The sequence below is a fragment of the Mesoplodon mirus genome, assembly GCF_964341445.2.
Source record: "Mesoplodon mirus genome assembly, chromosome: 3".
NCBI lineage: Eukaryota > Metazoa > Chordata > Mammalia > Artiodactyla > Ziphiidae > Mesoplodon > Mesoplodon mirus.
Genome location: NC_138978.1, coordinates 24,607,215 through 24,634,960, shown reverse-complemented (window position 1 = coordinate 24,634,960; position 27,746 = coordinate 24,607,215). Strand labels below are relative to the sequence as shown.

The 27,746-nt window shown below is 42.3% G+C and overlaps 1 protein-coding gene across 1 annotated transcript in view; it reads left to right on the top strand.

The window, feature by feature from the left end:
- The window catches only part of WASF2 (WASP family member 2), a 72,754-nt gene that overhangs the window by 29,245 nt on the left and 15,763 nt on the right, over window positions 1–27,746 (top strand). Inside the window, exon 2 of the mRNA XM_082611891.1 lies at window positions 21,872–22,044. Coding sequence (XP_082468017.1) covers window positions 21,915–22,044 — 130 coding nt within the window. The 5' untranslated portion in view covers window positions 21,872–21,914. The remainder of the gene's footprint in view (window positions 1–21,871; window positions 22,045–27,746) is intronic.

Below are 27,746 nucleotides of genomic sequence, written 5' to 3'. Positions count from 1 at the left end.
ATTCTCAGATGAAAAATTTCAGGTTTGCCTGTGTGTCAGGTGTCAGTGTGGCTGAGATTTGGTCATACTGTTTTAGCTTAGTGCTAAGAGAGACCAATCTTCATCTTGTTCATTGTTGGGAGGCAGCATTCTGAATGACCTCCAGCCATTCTAGGCTTTCAGAGGTTTCTGAAAAATAAAAAGTAGCTCCTTTCTACAAAAAGCATTGGGGATGCTCAGCCTCATTAGCAGGGAAATGCACATTAAAACTACAGTGATGTACTGTTTTGTGTCTATCAGGTGGGCAAAAATTAAAGTCTGACAAAAAATGTCAGCTAGGATATGAAGCAACCAGAACCCAGCAAACAGTAGTGTAAATGGGTACAACTGTTTTGCAAAATGATTTGGCGTTATCTCATGATTGAAGACCCTCTGACCCAGCAATTCCACTGCTGTTTATCTACCCTAAAGAACTCTTGAACATGTGCAGTGGGAGACAAGTACAAAAAAGTCCATAGCAACACTGTTGGTTGGCATTAGCAAAAACAAAAAAAAAATCCAAACTAGGAAAAAATCCCAGTATCCATCAACTCTAGATCGGATAAATAAATCACAGTGTGGCCATACAGTAGAGCACTTTGTAACCGTGGAAATGAGTAAATTGCAACTATAGCAAAATGAATGAATCTCAACAAATTGTAGAGTGAAAAGTTGCAGAATATACATTATGATTAGATCCCTATAAAGAAACATGTGAGACTAAAAATATAATGTTTAGAGATAAGATGTGATAAAGTTTCCACTATTTGGGGTAGTGTTATCTCATGGTGATGGAGGGAGATGGGTTTGGGGAGAGACATGCAGGGGACTTTAAAGCTAATAGTAATATTTTATATCTATAAATTTTAAAGCATTAAGAAAAGTTTGGTGATACCTGCTCTAGTCTAGTGTTCCCCCAGTTCTGCTTTCACACACAGACACATTTTTCAGAATGTAAAAACTGAGATTAAGTAATTTAATTGTTCAAAAGAGAAAGTTTATCAGTGACAACCTGGTCTCAAACTCAGTATAGAGCAATTTCTGTCATCTTATGTTGCAACTTTCCCATTGTAGATTCTATCGGATCAATTAGAAGTGCTTCCACTTGGATTACTGCCTCAGTCTTTCTCCCCTTCATGTAATACATTCTCCACATTGCTGCCAGAGAGAGCTTTCTAAATGCAAATCCGATCATGTCACTCTCTGGCCTCAGTCTTAAATAGTTCCCAGTAGCCTTCAGCACACTCCAAGTGCTATAGTGCAGCATACAAGGCTCTCTGTGCCTGGGCTTCTGTCTGCCTTATTAGCCTCACCACTCGTGACTTCCTGCACTTCAGCCACACCAGGCTATTTGCTGTTTCTGGAACGCTGTTTGCCTCTGCACACATTGCTCCCTCCACCTGAAACTTCTCTTAACTAACCCTTTTTGTCTTTTAAAACACTCTTTTTTTTTTTTTTTTTTAAATTAATTTGACCGCGCCAAGTCTCAGTTGCGGCACACGGGGTCTTAGTTGCTGCGTGTGGGATCTTCGTTGTGGCATGCGAGATCTTTTTGTTGTGGCATACAAACTCTTAGTTGTGGCATGTGGGTCTAGTTCCCTGACCAGGGATCAACCCCGGGCCCCCTGCATTGGGAGCGTGGAGTCTTAGCCACTGGACCACCGGGGAGTCCCTAAGACACACTTTCTTAATGACCCCCTCCACCCCTGATCTGAGCTGGATGCCTCCATAACACCTTGAATTTAATTTAATTTTTATTTTTTTTGCGGTACATGGGCCTCTCACTGTTGTGGCCTCTCCCGTTGCGGAGCACAGGCTCCGGACGCGCAGGCTCAGCGGCCATGGCTCACGGGCCTAGCCGCTCCGCGGCATGTGGGATCTTCCCGGACCGGGGCACGAACCCGTGTCCCCTGCATAGGCAGGCAGACTCTCAACCACTGCGCCACCAGGGAAGCCCCATAACACCTTGAATTTAACATTTGTGGCCACATTTATCACTGAATGTTATTGTTCCCCTTTTTAATTTGTCTCCTTCAGTAGCTTTCGAGCTTCGTGAAGATAGGGGCAGTGTTGAATTCTATCCCCAGTGTGTGGCACAGTGTCTGGTATGTCAGGTTCGTTGAATGAATGAATGAATGAATGAATGAATGAACGAACAAACGAATAATTGGATATCACTTTATACGAATGCCACATGTAGTTTGAAGTTGTCATCTGTTTGACAAATTCTCACCAGTTCTATCTGTATTTATAAATGCAAGAGGGAAAGGGAAGAAGGGAAAGAAAGAAAGGCAGGCAGGCTGGTGAGTGAGTAGATGAGATGGGGAAGAAGTATTGAGGGGAGGGAAGCTAGGAAAGGTTCAGAGGCTATTAACATTTTAGGCCAAGTGCCTGGAGATTTTAATAACAGCCTGGATTTCTTTCAAGCTGAGGGCATGTGCTGATTTTCATGACTTACCTCATTCTAACCTTCCTTAGCCTTTTTGAAAATTTATCTTTGACTGATAACTCTATCATTCATCTCTCTTTACATTAGGAAGTAAGAGCTTTGAGGTGCATGAATAGAAGGGAGGTAGCAGATTGCTCATGTTGGTCAGGGTGGCCTTGCTTTTTTTTGTACCAGATTAGACCCCTGATATTTTCTAGGGCTTGGATAGTGTATGTAGATCCTGTCTTGTGATCTGGTGAGCTACCAGGAATCTTAGTCTAAAACAGAGTTTAAACTTGGACTGTTCAGATTGGGTTCTCTTCCTTCAGGAAGCAGTGCAATAAGACTGGAGGTCCAGACATTCTCCCCATCCTCACCTTTGTGAGGGCCAAAGCACAGGAGCCACTACCTGTAGCTTTATTCGCTTGGTAAATACTTATTGAGCATTCTCTCTGTGCCTAGTATGGTGGTAGGCACTAGGATTATAGATAACTGATCACCAGCCTGAAAGAATCCAGTCTCGTGGGAGAGCAGTAAGAAAATCAGTCATTTTAAAGCAGTGTGATGGGATGGGTGGGCATGCACAGGACGTTATGAAAGTTTAAAGAGTGTGTGGGGAAGGGGCACCAATCTCCTTTGGGGCAAGGCATGTCAAGAGATGTTTCACTTGAGCTCAGTTTTGGAAGACCCTAGAAGTTGTGGGTTGTGGTAGGTGGTTAGATTTGAGCAAAAGTATGGAGGCAAGAGAGAATGTGATGCAGTGGGGAGCCATGGGAAGGTCCCTGGGACTTCAGGGAAGGGTATGTATATATGAAGATGTGACAGGAGATGAGACTGGGGCCAAAGAAAGGGACCATACTGTGAATGACCTTTTCTACTTTCCTAAATAAAAAGGGTTATCAGTAGAAGTGTTTTCATTCATCTAATGTTAGATGTTTACTGTTCTTTTATTGTTGTCTCTTGAGCAACTGAGTTTTATCTAATGTTTTATTTCTTTGGTTTGTTCTTTTTATGATCCCTGAATTTGGAGCCCTCTTTCCTTTTATTCTTTAGGTTAACTCCACTTTAGTACCATCTAGTCAAACCCCATACTCAGGCATTGTGGAGAGGATGATGCATTGCTTTTAAGGCAGCTTGGAAGGAGGAGGATTTAAATGACCTTCAAAGACTAATGTCAGACCCCCACGTCAATGTCACTGCAATTCATGCATGCATGGAGAGTGGGAAAGGGAACTTAATTATGGAGGAGGGGAATCGTAACCCGGCTTGAATGGGTGGTTGAAAGTCCTGCATCCGCCCCTTAGCCTCAAAAAAGGACTTTCTTACATTTGCTGCCAAAGAGGTCATAGGCAGAGTCCACATAAATACCATCCTCCCTCTGCGGTATGTGAGCCAGTCTTACTCTTTTGCTTTCACAGGTGCAGAATAGGTTCAGCAAATAGTATTCTGATCTCCATTGAACAGAATTTGGCATCTTATTGTTCTTTTCTAGAAAATCAATCCCTTTAAAGCATGGAACATGGCAATTTTAGGTCAGCAGGCATTTAAAGACAACTTTTAACTTCTAAGGGCTGGCCTAATAAGATATATTTTGTACAAAAATACCAGTGTTAACCAAGATGAGACTTGAATCATTTAAATCTTGAAAGGGGCTTAGTTTTAGCTGCTAGTACACCTTTTACCTGTGAAATTACTTCTTGTTGTCTTTTAATGGCACTGTCCTTCTGGAGTTCTGTGAGCATCATCAGATATCAGGCTCCATTCCTTCTGCTAACCCTTGGTAACTGTTCAGAATTCATTACAGTGTTTGGAATGAGGGAACCCACAGTGACCCATGTCACTATCCTTTTGGACCATAAAGTAGCCTTCCATAGTTAGCCTGGATGACAGCAGAAGCCAGCCTTACGTAGTCAGGAACTGCTTCAACGTGGCTACAGTATGAATGACCAAAGGAGTTAGTCATAGTTAGACTTATCCATTTCATTAATTTGTTTTGAGAAGTCGCATCAGTGAGGCAGAGCTGCACCTTTGGTTCATTAATACAGGGGTCTGCACAGAAAAATTTATTTCAGTGAAATCCTTGAGAGTTGCAGAAAACACATGATGCTTCTTTGTACTTTTTTTTTTCAGCCGCACCTCGCGGCTTGCAGGATCTTAGTTCCCCGACCAGGGATTGAACCCGTGCCCCCTGCATTGGAAGCTTGGATTCTTAACCACTGGACCGCCAGGGAAGTCCCTCTTCGTACTTTAACTATTTATTTATTTGTTTGTTTGTTTGTTTATGGCTGCTCTGGGTCTTTGTTGCTGTACGCAGGCTTTCTCTAGTTGTGGCGAGTGGGGGCTGCTCTTCGTTGAGGTTCGCAGGCTTCTCATTGCGGTGGCTTCTCTTGTTGCGGAGCACGGGTTCTAGGTGCGCGTGCTCAGTAGTTGTGGCACTCGGGCTTAGTTGCTCCACGGCATGTGGGATCTTCCTGGACCAGGGCTCGAACCCATGTCCCCTGCATTGGCAGGTGAATTCTTAATCACTGTGCCACCAGGGAAGTCCCCCTCTTTGTACTTTAAATAGAACTTTTCTACTTTGGAGGGAAAGTGCTGTACAAACGTGGCCCCAGTTGTTACTGGTACAACATATATATTCATACAGCTGTTGCTATTTCTAAAGTTTGGAAAAAGTTCTGTGTTAATCTAAATACAATTTTAATTTTTCTAAACACATATTCATATCTTAAAACAACACTTATTGATAGATTTTGGTAGGAGATAGAAAAACAAAGCTCAGTCTTCTTAATTCCTCATCTGTGTAAGCCTTTTGCCTCTGTTTTAATAGAAGTTCTTCAGTGCAAAGACCATGGCAGATCCCCTTTTCAAAGCAGTTCATAGAGATTTAGGTACGCAATTTACTTACTCTTGGTCACCAAGAAAGAGTAAAAATGAAAGAACCAGATGGCTGCTAAGGGAAAATGTTGTAACATCAAACTTGAGGGGCTAGACCAGAGAGCAAGAGAAGAATGCTTGGGGGTAGTCTCAGGGAACTATAATTGCTAGTAACAGAATAGAAATTAGGTAGTGGAAAATGTAGGCTACTATACCAGAGAGATCCTCCTAACAAATTTTGGCTTGGAATTGTCTTTCTAAGTAAAGCTTTTGTGATTACTGGAATGCCACAGAATTCATCTCTTGGCTTTTTGTCCCACGAAGGTATTAGAATTTAAAACAGACTCTGACATGATTTATGGCAGACAAGAAATACCAGTTCAGTTAGGGCAGGTGTTATTTAATTACCCTTCTCTCTGGGAGTGGGGCTTTTCCCACTAAAATTGTTTGTGGGTGAAATCACAACAAAGATCCATAAAGTACAGCTTTATATATATATTTAAAATAGACATCAGTGTCTTGAATTTTTCTAATGTCAAAGGTTAATTTAAAATATTAATGCTGAAAAGATTAATTTAAGATATTAAATCTACTAGGCAAGAATATGTACATATTGTAATTACTTCCTTTTTACAATTAAAGTAATTGGATTATATTTAATGAGCTATTTACATTTAATAATTAAAAAAAGACATCTTTTCAGTATTCCCCATATGCAGAAAGAGATTGAGGGGGGGAGACTCATTTCTGATATAATTATCTTTACTTGGGCTAAAAAGGAAAAACAATTGTGCTTTTTAGAAAAATGCTCAGAAGAATATTATTTTATTTTATTGGGGGGATTTTTTTTTATTCAAACAGAAAGTCACAAAAATTATAATCATCCTCATCAGTTCACTCAGTACCACGTAATTAATTTTTTTTCATCTTAAGAATATTATTTTAAAATACACATACAGTCATCACCCGTTATCTGCAGTTTCACTTTCCACGGTTTCAGTTACCCGAAGTCAACAGCAGTCCAAAATTATTAAATGGAAAATTACAGAAATAAACAATTCATAAATTTTAAATTGCACACCATTCTGAGTAGTATAATGAAGTCTCACACCATCCTGCTCCATCTTGCCCTGGACATGAATCATCCCTTTGTCCAGCATATCCACGCTGTGTATGCTACCTGCCCGTTAGTCACTTAGCAGCCATCTCGGTTATCAGGTCAGTTGTTGAGGTGTTGCAGTGCTTGTGTTCAGGTAATCCTTATTTTACCTAATAATGGCCCCAAAGCGCAAGAGTAGTGATACCTTCAATTCAGATATGCCAAAGAGAGGCCGTAAAGTGCTTCCTTTAAGTGAAAAGGTGAAAGTTCTCGACTTAACAAGGAAAGAAAAAAATATCATGTATATATAGGGTTCAGTACTTTCAGGCATCCGTGGGGGGGTCTTGGAACGTATCACCCTTGGAGAAAGGGGGACTGCTGTATACAGTTTAGGAAATACCCATAGGAATGTGTTTTGTGGTTCATTGTAAAAGAAGATGAAAGATTAGGCACTTAAAAAAAAGTCCATGATGACAAGATTTCATTAGCTCAACAGTGCACAGAGAATGAAGCTTAGTGACTTTCAGGGACCCCGTAGGTAAAAGTAACCCATCAGAAGTGACAGAATCCCAGATGCCTAGCTGTTTGAAAACAGGAGTTTGTTTGAAAAGCAGTAGCATCTGAACATGTTATCTGAGGCTGGCACTTTAAATGAGCCAGTGTTTATGTTGTTTAAAGTGAAAGATGTGAAGGCCCTGAGCAGCTGGCTAAAACTGGGTGTAGAGAGGGAGAAAGCAGTGTGTTATTCTCATTAACACCATTTCAGTTCTAGGGTAAATATGTCAGGAAGGCTTTCTTAGGTTAGCACGTAGTCTTTTTTTCGAGGGGGAAGAAACTTGTCAGTGGTTTGGTGGCACTTGTGTATGAAAATGAGAAATATGGGCATAGTCTTGGTTTGGGTGTTTTGTGAAGAGTCATGGACACAGATGGACCTGGGTTTAAAAGCTGACTGTGTGACTTTGATAAAGTTACAGAACTGCTCTTAGTTTTTTAATTCTCTCATCTGTAAAATCAGAATGCTACTACTTACCTTTCAGAAGTGTTTTAAAGATTAGATTTGTTCAAGAAAATGTGAATGAATACCTGACACATTTTCAGCAGACACTACAGGGTACAAAGAAGTTTTAAGAATCCCACCCTTGGCTCCCAATAACTGCTGCTGTTACTACTGTTTCTGTTAGGTTTAAGGATGTTTTGTTTTTCAGTTCCTATATTTAAAGAATTATACACTCCCAAAATCTGTGCTACAATATAGAATGTAGTGACTGCCATAAAAGGTTCAGCATACTTTTTGGCACTTTCAGAGAGGGAGAAATGACTTCAGACAAGAAGAGTCAAGGAAGACTTCTTAGAAGTGGTGACATTTGCCTTGGGCCTTTAAGATGAAAGGATTAAAAAAATTTTTTTTTAATTTTTAAGAAATGCCACAATCCAAATAATAGTACCTTTGAGACTATTTGCTATCAAAGTACATAAAGTGAAAATACTGAATTGACTCTTGACTGTGATTTGGAAGACTGACACCCTTTGTCTTAATCCTTAAAATTGGTATAATGTAAGCAGAGGCCATCCATTTCTTTCTCAGCACTTGTCTTCACACTCCCAGAGAACCTGTTTCAGAAGGTAAGAGGCCCACCTACTGCTTGGTTTCCACTGAGACCAAAGAAAAGAGAACCAATTAGGAGAGCCCTTTGTGTAATGCGCAGTGCTGTTTAATTTGACGTGTTCTCCTTAAATTATTTTATTACCACTAGGAGGTAAGTCCAAACAAACTCAGCTTTCCTTTGAATTAGCAATAATGAGAGCTCTCAGTTATTGAGTACCTACTGGGTGCTAGATACCTCTCTAGAAGGCTTACGTATGTTATCTCATTTTATCCTTAGAACCATTCTGTGAGGTAGATTTTATTTTCCCCATTTTACAGATGAGGCTTAGAGAGATTAACCAGCCCAAAATCATACATAACTGGTGGCTCAGGGAATCCTTGAGTCTCTTAACTGAACTTGCCTCTGGGTTCACCAAGCTGTATTGATTTTTGAATGTCGTAAGCACCTGTATGAGTATTAACTTTAAAAAAGAAAAGAGAGGGCCTCCCTGGTGGCGCAGTGGTTGAGAGTCCGCCTGCCGATGCAGGGGATACGGGTTCGTGCCCCGGTCTGGGAGGATCCCATATGCCGCGGAGCGGCTGGGCCCGTGAGCCATGGCCGCTGGGCCTGCGCGTCCGGAGCCTGTGCTCCGCAACGGGGGAGGCCACAACAGTGAGAGGCCCGCATACCGCAAAAAAAAAAAAAAAAAAAAAAAAAAAAAAAGAAAAGAGAAATTGTCATTAATTATTATTCAGAAAATTAATTAAATATTTTGTTCAAGGGACTTCCTTGGTGGTCCAGTGGTTAAGATTCCGCGCTCCCAATGCAGGGGGCCTGGGTTCGATCCCTGGTCAGGGAATTAGATCCCGCATGCCACAACTAGGACCCGGCGCAGCCAAATTAAAAAAAAATGTTATTCAAATATGTTATATGCGTATGATGATGATATCCTACCTACTTGCAGTGCTTTCTTATTTGTTTGATTTCAGGATACCTGTTATTCCTTTTAAAAGTACTCCATGGTATACACTTATTGAAGATAAATTGAAATTAATCTGACTTTTAAAATTTTACAGTACATCTTTATGATTTGGGACCTTGCAAAACTAGAGTGGAAATCAATTCTGACTTAAACAGGAAGCTTGTGGCTTTAATCGCTGGGAGAAGGGAAATAAGGAGGTGAGCCCCGTGATTACCCTTTCTGTCTAGATGTATATTCTAAGCATGGAGCAAGGTGGGGGATCCCAAGCAGAGCACATTAGTCTTACTGAACTGAAGAGACAGAAATTGTAGTTCAAGGGAGGCTGAGGCAACTGGAAGCTGTGAGGTAGAGTTCTGGAAAAGAGGGAGCTATGTAGAAAACTGTTCTAGAAGTCTTCTTAGGGTCCTCTTGAGGCTTGGTGGATCACCCACATGCCTGGTGGGGTCAAGCTACAGGAGGTTGGGGAAAGAGGGACCAGGAAGTTATGAGCTAACTGGTTCCCAGTGCAGGGACATGTTTGAATTCCTACCAGCCAGAGGAGAGAGCCCATGTGGCTCACTCTCCAGCAGAGATCCAGTAGACAGCATCCAGTAGAGATCACAGAAGGGCCACATCTGTACTGGGGCTAAAAGATCCAATAGAGTAAAGGCTGCTCAAGACCCACCCTAACAAAGCTTAAAAACAAGCCTCAGACATACCAGATTGAACCGAAAGTCACTTCACTGCCTACAGGAACAAAGCCCAGCACTCTTGAAACCAAGACAATGATGCTAGTTACTCAACATTGTAAAATCACAATGTCCAACATCCAATCAATCAAAAGTTACCAGGAAAATGTGGCCCATAATTAGGAGAAAAATCAGTCAGTAGAAACACTAAGAAATGACAAAGGTGGGACTTCCCTGGTGGCCCAGTGGCTAAGACTCCACGCTCCAAATGTAGGGAGCCCAGGTTCAATCCCTGGTTGAGAAACTAGATTCCACATGCATGCCGCAACTAAGAGTCCACATGCTGCAACTACAGATCCCGCATGCCTCAACTAAACATGCCGCAGTGAAGATCCCACGTGCTGCAACTAAGACCCGGTGCAACCAAAATAAATAAATAAATAAATATTTTTTAAAAAAAGAAAAGAAACGACAGAGGTGATGGAATTACCAGACACGGGTATTAAAACAGCTGTTATGTATCTATGTTCAAGCATGTAAAGGAAAATATGAACATACTAGTTAGGAGGTAAACATTTTAGCTTTGCAAATAAACAGTGGAATTTGGTTCCAGTCTCTTTTATTTTTATTATCTTTCTTCTTCCCATGCTGTTGATGATTTGGTAAAATTTGAATATTCTCTTGTAAGTCTGAGTCATAGAATCATAGCATTTCAGTGTTGGAAAGAACTTTTAAAGATCATCTTGTTCACCTTCTCATAGTATAGAAAAAGAAATATTATATTTCATTGATTCTGAGATGTACATTTTCCCTACATTTTAACGTTTCTTGAATCATGAGGCATTTTAGATTTGATGAAATACCATAAAAGCCCATTAGAATTGTGACTTTTCCGTAAATTCTTAGTGGTAGAATTCAAGACTTCCTAGAAAACTTCCCTTCTTTATTCTTTATATCCAGATCCTGCCCAGTTCAAATCTTTATTCCAGGAAGTCTGTTCAGTTCAAAGTGATCTTTTCATCCTTTCTATTGTCATCATTGCATCATTCGATAACTGGACTTCTGTTTGCTATGTTGTTACTTAACTGTGTTTTATCTGTCTCCTCAATTAAATTATAAGCTCTTAGAGTCAGGGGAGGGATTTTATATTTCTTTGTGTTTTCTAGTGTCTACTTGATACATATTCATTGATTGATAAGTGTGCTATAATTAGTAATTAGCCATTTATACGACCTGAAGCTTATTAATAGTGTTGTTTAATGGTTAACTATGCGCCAGAACTAAGTGCTAGATAGATGTAGAATTAGTGCTTCTGCTGCTGCTGCTGCTGCTGCTGCTGCTAGTACTACTATTACAGTCACTACGACTATTACCGTAATTATTCTGAGCTAGGTACTATGTTAAGCATTTTATACATGCATCATTTCATTTTTCTTCACAACAGCCTTAAAAACTAAGGATCATTATACTAATTTTAACAGATTAGGAAAAAGACTTAAGAGATTGACTGCTTGCCAAGGTCCCAAAGCTGAAATTTGGCAGTAGTGGGTTGAAAGCCACACCTCTTTCTCTAATGTCCATGTTCTTGCTGCTCTACATCACTGCTTGTTAGGTTTTGAGGGCTTTGGTAACCTAGTAAACTGAGGGTAGAAAGAAAAGAAATGGGCACTTTTCACTCTGTTCAAGGACTTTTCCTTATAAATCCCATGTTTTGAATGGTGAATAGACCTTATGAGAGGAAGTAGATGTACAGCTGCCCTTTGCTGCTCTTAGTTGCTGGCAGCTTGGCTGTTAGTGACAGATGAGTGTGTGACCCTTTTTCACCAATGAATTCTTGTTACAGCTGGCAGAATAGAATAGTTGATGTGGAATTTCATGGCAGTTTGCTTCATAATTCCACTCCCTGGTGTTCAGATGTAGTTGTGATTGCTAGGTCTCTCTCCTCACTTAAGTTGGTATATTAACAGTCACATCCAGGACTACTGCTTCTGTCTGCTCCATGACCACACGGTGTGTTTGTGTATTGCCCTGAGCTGTCAGCAAAACATTTTGCTGAATTTCCTTTTTTGTGTTTCTCTATACCTTTTTTCCCCCGGCCTTTCTCATTTGTGTAAAACTGGTTCCTTTTTTATCCCAGAGAGGGAGTAGTTACTGCAGAGAGAAGCTTGAAATATGAAGAGAAGTATCATAGAGATTAACACGCATAGTTAGAGAGCTAGCAGGTTGAAATGAGACTTAGTGCCTGACGTGCTGTTTGGCCCTGATTATCTCCTTCCTCCCTCATTTTCAAACTTGCCTCTGTATCTAATGCACCAGTGGGTGCTCCAGTGCCTTGTCTGTAGGGAGCTTAACCCAGTGCAGCAGACTACTTGCAAGAACCAGGAAAGAAAGGTTACAACCTAGCCCCATTTTTTCCGTCCCTGGGTAAGGTAGTAAACTGGGATTAGACACTTCCATAAAAAACCCACTGTGGGGCTTCCCTGGTGGCGCAGTGGTTGAGAGTCCGCCTGCCGATGCAGGGGACACGGGTTCGTGCCCCGGTCTGGGAAGATCCCACATGCTGCGGAGCGGCTAGGCCCGTGAGCCATGGCCGCTGAGCCTGCGCGTCCGGAGCCTGTGCTCCACAACGGGAGAGGCCACAACAGGGAGAGGCCCGCGTACCGCAAAAAAAAAAAAAAAAAAAAAAAAAAAAAACCCACTGTGTGTTCCCATACAGTAGCACATGTCCAGGTTAGGCTTCCTCCCAGCTGCTCAAGCGCGTGTACTTGGAGAGGAATGCATTTTGTATCTATCCTCATCTCAACTTTTTGGCCACCACCAACTGGTGATCACTCTTTTCTGTTATTGGCTATAAATAAAGGAAGCTCTTAAAAATAAAGAAGACTTTATTAGGGCTTGTGTGAGTTATTGACACATTTCTAATAATCTTGTGAGCTGCTTTGTTGATGTTTGATACTTTGTTTTGTTTTGTGAGTTAGTATTTTTTTAAATATTTATTTATTTATTTGGCGGTGCCGCGTCTTAGTTGCGGCATGCAGGATCTTTAGTTGCAGCATGAGAACGCTTAGTTGCGGCATGTGGGATCTAGTTCCCTGACCAGTGATCGAACCCAGGCCCCTCTGCATTGGGAGCATGGAGTCTTAGCCACTGGGCCACCAGGGAAGTCCCTCCTTCACCTGTTTCTTTCTTCCCCCCTCCCCTCTGGCAACCACCTGTTTGTTCTCTGTATCTATAATTGTTTCTGTTATTATTATTTTTTTTTTTGGCCACGCCATGCAGCTTGTGGGAACTTGGTTTCCCGACCAGGGATTGAACCTGGGTCAAAGCAGTGAAAGCACCAAATCCTAACCACAGACCACCGGGGAACTCCCTGTTTCTGTTAAAGTTTGTTCATTTGTTTTTTAGATTCCATTTATAAGTAAAATCATACAGTATTTGTCTGACTTATTGCACTTAGCATAATACCCTCTAGGTCCATCCATGTTGTTGCAAAGGCAAGATTGCATTCTTTTTTTTCCTTTTTTTTTTTTTAATATTTCTTTATTTTATTTTTGGCTGCATCAGGTCTTAGTTGCGGCACACGGGATCTTCCTTGCAGCATGCTGAATCTTTCCTTTGGGGTGCGCAGGCTCTTCACTGGGACGCGCAGACTTCTCTCTAGTTGTGGCTCAGGCGCTCAGTAGTTGTGGCACATGGGCTCAGTAGTTTCAGCATGCAGGCTCTCTAGTTGTGGCTTGATTGCTCAGTAGTTGCAGCGTGGGCTTAGTTGCCCTACAGCATGTGGGATCTTAGTTCCCTGACCAGGGATCGAACCTGCGTCCCCTGCATTGGAAGGCAGATTCTTAACCACTGGACCACCGGCGAGGTCCCATACCACCTCTTCTTTATCTGTTCATCTGTTGATGGGCACTTGGGTTGCTTCCATATCTTGGCTATTGTAAATAATGCTGCAATGAACTTAGAGGTGCAGATATCTTTTTCTTTTTCATTTATTCATTTATTTATGTATGTATGTATGTATGTATGGTATGCAGGCCTCTCACTGTTGTGGCCTCTCCCGTTGCGGAGCACAGGCTCCGGACACGCAGGCTCAGTGGCCATGGCTCACGGGCCTAGCCGCTCCGCGGCATGTGGGATCTTCCCGGACCGGGGCATGAACCCGTGTCCCCTGCATCAGCAGGCGGACTCTCAAACACTGCGCCACCAGGGAAGCCCTTTTTCTTTTTTTAAAATAAATTTATTTATTTATTTGTTTTTATTTTTGGCTGTGTTGGGTCTTCGTTGCTGTGCATGGGCTTTCTCTAGTTGTGGCGAGAGGGGGCTACTCTTCATTGCACTGCACTGACTTCTCATTGTTGTGGCTTCTCTTGTTGCAGAGCACGGGCTCTAGGTGCACAGGCTTCAGTAATTGTGGGACGCAGGCTCAGTAGTCGTGGCTCGCGGGCTCTAGAGCGTGGGCTCAGTAGTTGTGGCACATGGGCTTAGTTGCTCCGCGGCATGTGGGATCTTCCCAGGCCAGGGCTCGAACCCATGTGCCCTGCATTGGTAGCCAGATTCTTAACCACTGCGCCACCAGGGAAGCCCCAGATATCTTTTTGAATTAGTGGGGTTTTTTTTCCCCTTTGGATAAATACACAGGAGTGTAATTGCTGGATCAAAAGTAAGCCCTTTTATTATTTTTTTATTTTTTATTTATTTTTGTTTGTTTGTTTTGCAGTACGCGGGCCTCTCACTGTTGTGGCCTCTCCCGTTGCGGAGCACAGGCTCTGGACGCGCAGGCTCAGCAGCCATGGCTCACGGGCCCAGCCGCTCCACGGCATGTGGGATCTTCCCGGACCGGGGCACGAACCCGTGTCCCCTGCTAATTAGCAGGCGGACTCTCAACCACTGCGCCACCAGGGAAGTCCCCTAGACCATTCCATTTTGATGAATTAGGTATTGCTAGAAATTGGCATTAGGTTGGGAAAGTAAAATGAATTTTGTGTCTGTTACTGAAAGTTATCAGTGATAACATTGTAGACTCTGTGTAATTGTCTTAGAACAGGGAACTTGGGCAAAGGTGGAGATCCAGTAAATATTTTACGTTAATAAATCGTTTCTTTGGAGCTCAGAATACTTTGCAAACAAAATCTCGGTTTTGTATGACACCTCTCAAGCATTTTTTTTAGTGCAGCTCACAGCCGAACTAGAAAGATGAATTGAAAGTTTTTCCCCAATTGCTAGTCATCATTAGACTAAGAACTAGAATCCAGGTTTCCAACTCACAGTTTTAGTGTATTTTCTTTTGGACAACCAGATGAATCCTACTAAAATGAGAGCCTAATTTTGGCCATTTAAAAGGCAGTTTTCGGGCTTCACTGGTGGCTCAGTGATTAAGAATCCACCTGCCAATGCCGGGGAGACGGGTTCAAGCCCTGGTCCGGGAAGATCCCACATGCCGCGGAGCAACTAAGCCCGTGCACCACGACTACTGAGCCTGTGTGCCACAACTACTGAAGCCAGAGCGCCTAGAGCCTGTGCTCCGCAACAAGAGAAGCCACGGCAATGAGAAGCCTGCGCACCGCAATGGAGAGTAGCCCCACTCGCTACAACTAGAGAAAGCCCGCGCGCAGCAACGAAGACCCAACGCGGCCAAAAATAAATAAATAAATTTAAAAATAAAAGGCAGTTTTCTATGGAATAGTTGATACTAGAAGAAACTAATTTTGAAGTAAAAGTTATCCCCCAATTTTAGCTTTAAGAGCAAAACTATGGTTAGAGCCTGAAGAGTAATAAAAGTAAGAACAAAAGGTGGTATTGCTCCCAAAAGATAATAGAAAGTTATGGAATTACCAGATGTGAATGGTCCTTGATATACAGTGTGTTCAAGGAGTAAGATACGGTAGTTTGGAAGTCCTGTTTCCCTGGGCTGCTTTCCCAAAACCAAATTAGGACAAGAAGGAGCTTTACATTTATTGAATGTAGGTCCATAGCTGCTGTCATTCCTTTATGAAATTGGAAATTTCTCCTGGTTTTAGATCACAAGTAAGCTTTTTTTCTTGGTTCTCCCAGTCAGATAGTTTCTTTGTCCACCCTAGGAGTTCCATTTGTCTTGCTAGCTCTTTTGAACATTACTCTAGTGACCTAAACTGATTTGTCAGTAACTTCTTATGTTTGGAGAGAGTCTGGTTATATTTGTAGGTTTAGCCCCACCCTGTATTTCAATAGGAAGTGAGTAGGTGCTTAAGTCTATAATGAGGCATTCCTCCTTGTGATTGTTTATGATAGTGAGGAGTGCTATATGCAACAGTAAATTCATACTTCTTTAAACATTTTAACAGACAGACTTAGATTACAGTAAACCTGTGTGTTGTGTATTATTTTGAAGTCAAATGATTATTTGACTTTTCAGTTGAGATTCTTGAACCGCTGTGAAATACACATTCTAAAACATAAAGAAATTTATTTCTTGAAAGAGGAAACTGGCCTACAAAGCAAAGCTCTTCTCATATGCCCCCATCCAAAGTGCTGTTAACTATAGAACAGTGGGAAATGCTGAAGTGAAAGCAGAAGTCCTAATTGCCACACATACAATATCCCCACATGTTCTCATCCCCTGCTACTGCTGATCAGCATTTTGGGGGGTATGTTTCAAAGAGGAACTGCCTTGAGAAGCATTTCTGTTGTTACGGTTTTTGCTGCAGCTCAGATATACTTGCTTTTGGATGTGGCCATAGAAATCTGCAGGTGTTATCAGTGACCGTGGCTCTAAATGAAGCGTTGTTTTTTTATTTATAATAAATAGCTAGTAGTACATATCATTGCCAGAATGAGCAGTCATCTGTTTTCTGTCCTGGTAATAATAGGAATTCAGATTGTAGGGTACAGATGAGTGCATCCTCCCTCTCACATGCAGCCTTCCTTTATTATTTTCTTCCACCCTCCCAATCCCTATCTCTCACCTACTTCACCCCACTCCTGCTATAGGCTGTTGGGAACAGAGTTGAGAGTCCAGAGTGTAGGGTACATGTCAAAGTCTCCTTTTGCCTTTACACTGGCCAAATATGATATATAAATATTTCATGATAACTTCAAATATAAAGACTTGTAGAATCTTACTGTTGTGAAGGGACCTCAAAGAACACCTCATCCAGTTTCCAATTCAAAGCATGAATCCCATAATGGTACTGGCAGTCTAGACTGGTCAGTGTACTCCAGGCCATAGCTAGGAGGGGATGCCTGAAGTCTTTCATTTATTCTCAGACTCCTTCTCAAGTTTCTTAGGCTGAAAATAGCCAGGGGTAAAGATGGGGGTTGCTGCTGAGTCTGGCTGGATGTCTGGAACTTGTCCAAAGCCAGTTTTTCCTTTGGACTTCTTTGGGTAGCCAACTCCCAGATTGGCTTGGGAGGCTCCCAGAGTGTAAATAACTTAACCCCAGGGCTTTGTCTGGACTATCCTTTTTACCATTCTGGATCCTAGCCGTCCTGGTAACTAGATGAATCTAGATCTGGCGAAGGGTTTGATTCATGGTCATGATCTGCCCTTCTCTACAGTCCCTAGACCTCCCTCTGGCCTTGTGTTCAGAATGCAAGTGGCTGTTGACCAAGTGACGAGGTTATGGCAGCTTAGGTAGAAGCAAATCCAGGAACTTTAGAACTTCTTAAAAATCATCTAGCTTAGTCTCTTTATTTTGCAGATGGGGAAACTGAAGCCCAGAGTGAGAATTATATCATCTTTGATTTAACAGGCATTGTAGAAGTCATCCAGTCTGACCTCTCAACATCATCTTATTACAGTCTAGGAATCTCTCCCCCAACCTGCCCAATAGCTGGTATCCAGAGGATGATACTGGGGAACTTATAACTTCTGAAGAGAACCCATTCTAATATAGGACAGCTCTAATTAAAAGGAGCTAACTTAATTGAAATCTACTTCCCTGTAACTTTTATCTTCTCAGTGGTTCTAATTTAATTCCTCTCCTATGTAATATCCCCCAAGGTAAGACCTTCTCAGACTCCCAAGTTAACAAATATCTCTGTAGCATATAATTTCCCTAATCAAAATAAAGTATAACTGAAAAAGAACTTTACTGATTCTATAAAGACAGGGCATTCCACTTTCATGTGTCCAGACTTCTCTTTCCAGCCAAGAACGACTACTTTCTTGGTTTTCTTCACTTTCTTTTCATTACTGGCACTAGCATTTAGCTCTTTTCATAATACTTTTATTTTTTTAAATTTTTTATTAGAGTCAGGACCTCAGTTCCCCCGCCAGGGATCGAAACCAGGCCACAGCAGTGACAGTGCCAAATCCTAACCACTAGGCCACCAGGGAACTCCCTCATAATACTTTTAATAAAGAAACATACATTTTATCACTTTGTGAGTATAACTGTACAAAGCTATCAGGAGAGAGCTACAGATAGGGCTGAAGGATTGGACTCACCCCTGCAGCCTGTCTGTGGTTTCTCAGTTCATATTTGCTAGCTGTGGTGGGCCTCTCCATTTCTATTGTCTCCTTCTCAGCCTGGGAAGAGTTTCCCAACTGGTCTTCTTACCTCCAGTCTTCTGCCCATATACAGCTTCCTACTTCAGTTAGAATGATTTATCTAAAAATGCAGATTTGCCTATGTCACTTCCTTAATTTAGTGGTTTGTCAACACCCAGTGCTCCACAAATTTTCCACTAAATGACTACTGATGATAGATGAGCTTTCCTCAACTGCATTCTCATAAGAAAATTAAACCCTAATGCTATTAGGCATCCATTGTATATAATGTATTAACTTTTTTCCAGTGCATCTGAAATGGTCCTAGTTGTTTACACTCTTGAAGAGAATTGAGGAAATAGTCACTCAAATTCTTTTCTTTGTTCTGTGGTTCAGATGAGGGACCCAGTATAAAAGAGTAGAGAGAGAGACTGTATGTTCTTCAAGAGGTCCAGAAGCATGGCTGGGAACAATCTCCAGAATAAAACCCCACAAATTTCATTGAAGTCTAGGGTTTCAACTTTATTATTATGTTTTAAAATACACACACACACACACACACACACACACACACACACTTATTTATTTATTTATTATAAATTTATTTCTTTATCTTTGGCTGCTTTGGGTCTTTGTTGCTGCATGCAGGCTTTCTCTAGTTGTGGCGAGCGGGGGGGGGCTACCCTTCCTTGCGGTGCACGGGCTTCTCATTGTGGTGGCTTCTTTTGTTGCAGAGCACGGGCTCTAGGTGCTCAGGCTTCAGTAGTTGTGGCTCGCGAGCTCTAGAGCGCAGGCTCAGTAGTTGCGGCGCACGGGCTTAGTTGCTCCACGGCATGTGGGATCTTCCCGGACGAGGGCTTGAACCCATGTCCCCTGTGTTGGCAGGCGGATTCTTAACCACTGTGCCACCAGGGAAGCCCCTAGGGTTTCATCTTTAAATTTATGTGAATATTGTATTCTACTACATAATATGTCCATTGTTAAAAGTGTTTTAAAATATTTGTCAATGAATAGAATTGATTTTACAGGAGGATTTGCCTGAGGTCCATGGAACTAAAAATAACTACCTTTTTTCTTAGCCCTGTAGTGGACATTTTATACATGTTACATTATTTAATGTCTCTAGGAAAGTTGCCCAAGATAACACAGCTAGTAAAGTGTCAAGACTCAGGGCGCTAAGGGAAGTAAGTCTCAACTCCACAACTGGAAGCTGAGTTTGAGTCAAGAGCCTTGGAAGTCTTTGCCCCATTTCTAAGTTTATCTTCACTGGAATAGAGGGTTTTTTTTCCCTTGGTCAAATTAGTATTGTGGTTCAGATCATGTGTAATTCCATACTTCTTTGGCATAATACAACTAACCTTGATTATCCAAAAGAAAAATGAGCAGTGATGCAGGTAATTCCATATAATAGAGAATCTTGTCTTTCTCTGGTGGCTCTGAAACATATAAAATGACTTTTATTTTAGTAGCAGATTCACTTTTCTAATTGTTTTGTCTTGATAGATATTGACATATTGTAATTTCTTGAGTACTCTAGCTGGTTGTGGGAGCTGGCTTTTTTTGGCAAGAGGTAGCTATCTTGCTATTGAAAACTTGGTTCCTCCACCCCAAAAGACATACAGTTGACTCCATTTGTGTCCACTTACCCAAGATACTTGGGAAAGCATAAATGCTAAAGTACCAAGGTGTCAGAGTGGCTTCCCCAGCTCCACCCCCACTCTGACATTTACCTAGCCATCTGGAATCCAGTTTCCATTAAGTGTCCAAAGAGAATGTCTGGAATGCCCTGTCAGTGGCCATTCAGTGCAGAATTTCAAGGGGATCTGGCTCCTGTAGCTCCTCTAAGAAGCTAGAACAAGTTCTGAAATGATTGCTAATGGAGGGAGCCATAGTGGCTATTTTCACTCATCTCTGGTTGTACCCCTGAATTTCTGGTTCTTCCTAAAAGCTTGAAGTTTGGGAGTCTAAGGGCATCCAGAGGATGCAGAGTCCTGTGAGGTTCTTTTATTTGTAACACCTTGCCTCCTTTGCTGTTCTAAACTCTCTTTTCAGTATGAGTTAATAAAGCTTGCATGTTAGTACCCAGTACCCTTTAGATTATGTAAAAGAGGAGAAGAGGTAGACTGGGAGGGAAAGTCCAGAGTTTGGATTAGAAAACCTGTTTAGTCAAAGGGGAACTTAGCTGAGGAACAGAATGAAAATTATTTCCTTAGACAGTAGACAAACATTCAGGAAACACCTCTGCACCCCAAAGATAGGAACAGCTGCCACACAGTGACTATTAAAGGGAGGTTCTAAGTTATGAGCAAACAGCTGATTCTCTTGGTTCTTAGGCTGTTGCTGTTGGTGACAGGAAATCTTGTTTCCCAAGCTGCTGGCTTCCTGTTTTATTTTTACTCTTAGCAGATCAGAATGTCCATAACAAGGAGCAGTCTGTTCCAAAGGGTTCTACTCCCTCTTTGAGCCTGAAGGGCTTTTTTTTTTTTTCTTTTTCTTTTGGTCAGACAATATGTTGGTTCACTTTTAAGATCTATGATGTTTAGCTTGGTTTAAGCATTTCGTATTCACAATCAACTTTTTTGGTGATGAGCTGGTGTTTTGAGATTTGATGTAAGTAAACCTCTGTGGGGTTTTTTTTTTTTTTTTTTTAAAGAGGAGTTTGCAATCTTGGGGACTTGGGTATGTTACCTTTATGCTTTACCATTTAATTTGCCATTTTCCCTAGCACAAAAACCATTAGGCTGTTTTAAATTTCTTTAGTTTCACAAGATAGGGAAGCAGTTCCAGCCCGATGTGCCTTGGCTGTAGTCATATCCATTTTGTTGGATAAAAAAACTCCTCCTGTCCTTGTAAAGCTAGGAATTTGGTAATCTAACTCTAAAACAATAGCTCAGCATGAACCTAAAGTGCTGGGGGATTTCCTAGGGAAAGGGGCTCAGCCGACAGGATAAGAAACAGTAACTGGAAGGTTTCCGGATCTGCTCCACTTCCTGCTGTCTCAAGAGCCTTTTGGCCCAGGTGTGTTGAACCGGATGGGAGAGAGAAAGGGAGCTGTGGGTAGAAGAGAAAGGACTAGGGAATCTTACAGCACAGGGTGCTTGGCATCATGTTTGATATATTGAACGTGTAAAATTTTCCTTGATATTCTTTCATTCTGTCAATTTATAGACTAAACTTTGGTAGTGTTAATAGATACTGGCAGTATTTAGCTGTACATTAACAGTCCTCCATCAGGGAAGGACTGGAGAAGTTATGTCCTGTTGCAGATCAGTAGAATCACTGTTGGCAACTTAATTTCATTGTGGAGACTGTCAGATAACAAAAGCTCTTTTTTGATTCTTCTAATTGATTATTTGGAATCTGATCTGTTCTGGTTGTGGACCCCCCAAGGTTAGGATCTATACCATCCAGGACCTGCTGAATGGGCTGTTTTCTTACCATGCAGCCCTGCCTCTGGAGACTCTTGTTAGTTGGAGCATAGCTGTTATTTTAAGGTTTTTAGGTTTTTATGCTGCCTGTGTACCCTCAGTCAGCAGTCACCAGTTCAGAATTTCTAAACTTATCCAGCAAGCCTCTAATGGCAAACCTTTAAAAGGGGTGGTAGGGGTAAGGGAGGGCTTAAAACAGAAAAAAGATAGATTTTTAAAGCTGTTCAGATCAGAGCAAAACAAAAGGAAAAAAGACTCACACAGCCCTGGTGTGCCTGGAATTTGTGGTTGAGTAATACTTTCCTGTTATTTCTTTTTTAGGTTGTTTTTCATCATTCAGAACGTTGCCTGAAGCAGGTCCACCATGCCGTTAGTAACGAGGAACATCGAGCCAAGGCACCTGTGCCGTCAGACGTTGCCTAGCGTTAGAAGCGAGCTGGAATGCATGACCAACATCACCCTGGCAAATGTCATCCGACAGCTGGGTAGCCTGAGTGAGTGCCGCAGAGAGCCTGTGCTTTGCCCTCAGGGGTCGTTGGTGCTCTTTATTTTGTTTCCTTCTCCTCCGTGTTCCTATTTCTCCCCCATCTGCCTTCCCTAGGTAGTGCGAAAATTTATCCCACTCCCACCGCTTCCCCAAAGCGAGGCTCCTTTTTGGTACAGATTCTTCCCCTCAACCCTTTCTTCATCTACCACCACCCTCTAGGTTCCCTCCCCCTCCCCCTCCACCTGCTTCAAAAGAAATCTGTGGGAAGGGTGGCAGGAAGGGCTGCAGCAGAAACTGCAGATGGAATGACAGAGCAGAATTCTCTGTGTGTAAAGTGGGAGGTTCACAGAGCAGTATCTTGGGTTGGGGAATGTGCCTGTAATTGCACAAAGCTATTCGATGTAGCCTGACTTTGTTGAAGCCTCAAATGTGCCAATAGTCTTCATCTATGCAACACCCCCCCCACCTTTTCTTCCCAAAGAGAAGTAAAGCAAACATGCATTCAGAGAGATTCTGGCTGACTTGTTTGCCTTGGTACACATTTAATTGTGCTGCAAGCCCCCAGGTCCAAGTTCAGGGTACAAATTACTTCTGTCGTCTCTGGGGTATTGGGAGTTTTGCAAGCTGTGTGAACACAGTGACACAAATTGGAGCTGGAGCCATTCTTCTCTAGGAGGAAGATGGGGGTTAACCCAGTCTGGTTTGGAGCTGAGGGAAAGAAAGCCACCTTAACTGTAATTTTTTTTTTAATTGATAAGAATGAATAAGACTGCCTTGGGTGGGGTACATGCATGGGTTTGGATTTCATTCTGAATTAAGTTGACTTTGTTTGCTTGGAGCCGAGATATGGGAAGGGCAGATGCTTGGATAGGCTCTGCATTTGTCTAGTGCCATTCTAGCTCCCATAAGAACCTCTGTCAAAATGCCATTTTAGTGATCCTCCTTAGCAAAAGCATCTTGGTGTGAATTATTTCAGACATTCACCTCTCCTATCGCATCACTGCCCTTAGTGAAAACAGTGGAATATCAAGAAAGCCTGCATCCCCCCAGATAGTAATAGGCCCTGCCTTGAAAATAGGTGCCTGAGGAGACAGAGGTCTGTGACCATTTGATGTATGGGGTGTGAGATTCCTAAGGCATCACCTAGCTCAGAGGCCATCTCAGTTGATCCAGGGCTTAGGGAAACCTGGATGGGGCGTCAAGAAAGAAATGAAAGCCCGCCAGTGTCTGTCTTACACAAAGGAACGTCGACAGCAGTGCAACAGCAGTACGGCTGACGAGGAAGCACATGAAGGCTGCAGAGAGCCTCACTGCTTCTTAAAAGCATCATTTCTGCTTCTGTCACCCTGAGAAAGCCAAATGGGTGGAAGTCAGTCACACACTGGTTCCTTCTCTATAGGACAAAGGACATCTAGCTAATGATACTTCTTATTCTCACTCAGCAGGAGTTATGCTCTTTCTCAGGTGTTTTTCCAGGGTGGTGTTGCTGGATGCCATTGCTCACTCTCCCACTTGTGATCAGAGCATTCCTATCTTGAGGAAGTTGATCTGAGGGCCAGGGTTGGCTTGTGCCTGTGGAAACAAGATTTCCTCAGGTTGTAGAGCTAGCTCACCCTTTATTCATCCAGTAAACATGTATTAACCATATTTTATGTGCCAGATGCTGAGAGGATACAGCAATAGTAAGAAATGGTCTCTGCCTTCCAGGAGCTCATACTCTACCAGAGGAGAAAGAAAGAAATAGTTCTTAAGGGGAGAATGGGGAGAGGATGAGAAGGGAACTCACGTTTGTTGATTGCCTACTTTAAGCTGGGTTTTAATAGGATCTTCACATAGATTATCTCGTTTAATCCTCTTAATAATCCTATGACGTTAGATGTTGGCATTGCCATTTTTCAGAGGAAGAAATGAAGGCTCAGAAAAGTAACATAACTTGCCTGCAGACACAGCAGTCAGAGGCAAAGTCAGACTTCCTAAGAATTTCTCAGTTGTCTCCTGTCTCTCTGTCTCTACCAGCACTGCCCTGGTTTAGACCAACTTTAACTCTCACCTAAACTGTTGTCCTAGCCTCCCTCTGGCCTCCCTTTCTCTGATCAACCCCCTTAACTCTATAAACCTAAAAATTGTATAAAATCTTATAAATCTTAAACCTATACTCTTGCCAGAGTGGTCTGCCCAAAACTAAAATCTTACTTTTTACTTTTATGATTCTGAATTGTTTGAATTTTTAAAAGTTAAGTCTGTGTTAACTTTTGCAGTTTAAAAAGTGTTTTTAACATAAGAGTATAAATGTTAGCTATGTATTTATCTCTGCTCTTCCTCACTATGGAATTATTTAAGTTCCTTGGCCTGGCATTCAAGACTTTAAGACCTGCCTTTCTTTTCAACCTCATTTTCTGTAATCTGTCTTCTCCCATTTTACAGTCTTTTTAAAGGATTCTTTTAAAATTAAAAAGGGAAAAAAAGAAGGAAGAAAAACTGAATTACCAGCTACTTGTAGCTTCTGAGACAGACCATATTCTCTCGCACTTCGACGTGGTGGCTTTGTTGTTCCCACTGCCATCCTTGTAGCTGATCTTCAGGGCCCACCCAGCTCAGGGATCTCCTCCTCCAGGTTGGACTGAGTACCCCTCTGAGATCCTATTACATGCCTGTATTATTACCTGCCACATTATATTGAAATTATCTCCTATATTAAATTGAAAGTTCTTTGGAGGCAGAAATCATGTGTTGTTTGTCTTTGAACCCCAGTGTCTATCCTGTATAGTACCTGGCACCCAGTAGGAGCTCAGTAAATACTTGTTGAATGATTCATGCATGTACTCTTTCCATGCTTCTATGCTGTTGGTGCACAGAGAATACAGGGAAGGAAGGAATATTTCCTATGGGGAATGGGAACATAGCGGGAATAGGGAGAGTCAAGGAAAGCTTCACAGAAGAGGTTACATTTGAATCGAGCCTTGAAAGATGACTAGGATTTCATCTAGCAGAGAGGGGTGCAAGAATGGACTCATATGTGCTTCAGGCTCACGACCTTGACCTCATGTATTATATTCTAGCCGGAAGTGCTTGGTCTAGTAGGGAAAGTCTGATTATGGAATGAATAAAGCACAAAACTAAGATTTCACAGCCGTGAATTGCTCCCTGATAGCATATCCAGGAGTCTCATTTTCCCTCAGTGCAGTGAGATTGGCATTTCACATATTAGGTTGCCGTATCTCAGGAAATGTGGGCACAGCCAGCCAGGCAGCACTTCTGAATCAGTATCCTGACCACCTAGGAAAGGGGAACCCCCTCTTGGGTCATTAAGATTTGTTATGGGACTTCCCTGGTGGTCCAGTGGCTAAGACTCCACACTCCCAGGGCAGGGGGCCCAGGTTCTATCCCTGGTCAGGGAACTAGATCCTACATGTTGCAACTAAAGATTCCACATGCCACAACTAAAAAAAGATCCCGCATGCCACAACAAGACCCAGAGCAGCCAAATAAAATAAATAAATAAAATTTTAAAAAGATATGTTATGATATTGGGTTTTCTGAGTACAGTGGGTCCATGCCACTGGGGGGCTCCAAGACTCCCACTCAAATTCAAACAAGAGCAGCTTCATATTTTTAAAAATCAGTTTTACTTGTTCCATTTCCACGTAAGATTTCATTTGAAAAACTGTACTGCTAAGAGAAAAAAAAAGTTGAAGACTGCTTCTGGAATCTTTTGCAAAATGGGGTAGATGTCTGTTATGAATGTCCTGATGTGATAGTGGATCTATCTTGATAATCCGAATAAGTGAAATTATTAATTTTTAATTAATTAATAAGTGAAATTATCACCTGCCAATGCAGGGAATGTGGGTTCGATCCCTGGTCTGGGAAGATCCCACATGCCACGGAGCAACTGAGCCCGTGCGCCACAACTACTGAGCCTGCACTCTAGAGCCTGTGAGCCACAACTACTGAGCCCGCGTGCCACAGTTACTGAAGCCCTCATGCCTAGAGCCTGTGCTCCGCAACAAGAGAAGCCACCGCAATGAGAAGCCCGTGCACCGCAACGAAGAGTAGCCCGCCCGCTCACTGCAACTAGAGAAAGCCCGCGTGCAGCAAATGAAGACCCAACGCAGCCAAAAAAAAAAAAAGTCATCTGATATGGTTGAGCAATATAAGGAGGAGTCTCATTATAACAATTTACAGGGACTTCCCTGGTGGCGCAGTGGTTAAGAATCCGCCTGCCAATGCAGGGGACACTGGTTCGAGCCCCCCGTCCGGGAAGATCCCACATGCCACAGAGCAGCTAAGCCTGTACAGCACAACTACTGAGCCTGCACTGTAGAACCCACGAGCCACAACTACTGAAGCCTGTGTGCCTGGAGCCTGTGCTCTGCAACAAGAGAAGCCACCGCAATGAGAGGCCCGTGCACTGCACCGCAACGAAGAATAGCCCCCACTTGCCGCAACTAGAGAAAACCTGCATGCAGCAACGAAGACCCAACACAGCCAAAAATAGATTAATTAATTAATTTTGAAAAAGAGTTTACATTTTTGGCTCGTTTAATCCTGTGACAACTTGGTGAGATAGATATAGTTGTCCCCATTTTGCAGATGAGGAAACTGAGGCTGGGAGAATTTGACTTGCTGAAAAGTACACAGGTGTAGGTAGAAAGAACTGAGACTTAAATTCAGACTTTCTGGTTTGAAGTCTACTGCTTCTTCCATGTATCATCTTGCAGTTCTAAGTATACTTAGGGCCTGACGTGACGTAACGTGACAGTGGGGAAGCCTTCAGTCCACCTCACTCCCCCTTCAAATAGCATTCTCAATGTTACCATTTTTATATGGTGGGGTTCTTTGTATGATTTCATCTTAAACCATTGTGTCACTCCCACTATCCCACTATCCCTCCTGCTCCCTTCACTGAGGAGCAGGAAATCCTGTGTACTCTCGCGGTGACCTAAGGGTAAATTGATTTGGGGTTTTCTTTTCCTCCAGAACAGCTGGATGGTTAACAGATATTTTTGAGCCTGGTTTATTTTCCACGCTTAATGTGTGTTTCTCTGTTATATAGTCTTCCGATCACAGTTACTCGTTACCTAGGCAAGCATAACACAGTATGGTTTTAGGTTTTGGGGGTTTTTTTTTGAGATATGGTTGATTTACAATATTATATAAGTGTCAGGTGTACAACAGTGGTTCAAAATTTTTAAAGGTTATACTCCATTTATAGTTATTATAAAATATTGGCTCTATTCTCTGTGCTGTACAATATATCCTTGTAGCCTGTTTTTTTGTTTGTTTGTTTGTTTGTTTTTGTTTTTTTTTTTGCGGTACGCGGGCCTCTCACTGTTGTGGCCTCTCCCATTGCGGAGCACAGGTTCCGGACGCGCAGGCTCAGCAGCCATGGCTCATGGGCCCAGCTGCTCCGGGGCACGAACCCCTGTCCTCTGCATCTGCAGGCGGACTCTCAACCACTGTGCCACCAGGGAAACCCGTAGCCTGTTTATTTTATACACAGTAGTTTGTACCTCTTAATCCCCTACCCTGTCTTGCCCCCTCCCCCCTCCCCCCTTCCCTCTCCCCACTGGTAACCCCTAGTTTGTTCACTATATCTGTGAGTCAGTACAGTATGGTTCTTATAGGACTTAGCCATATTATCAGGGATCAGATTGGATTCTCAACCTGCCCAGTAGAAGTGCAGCTTGTTAGCCAATTTCAGTCCTT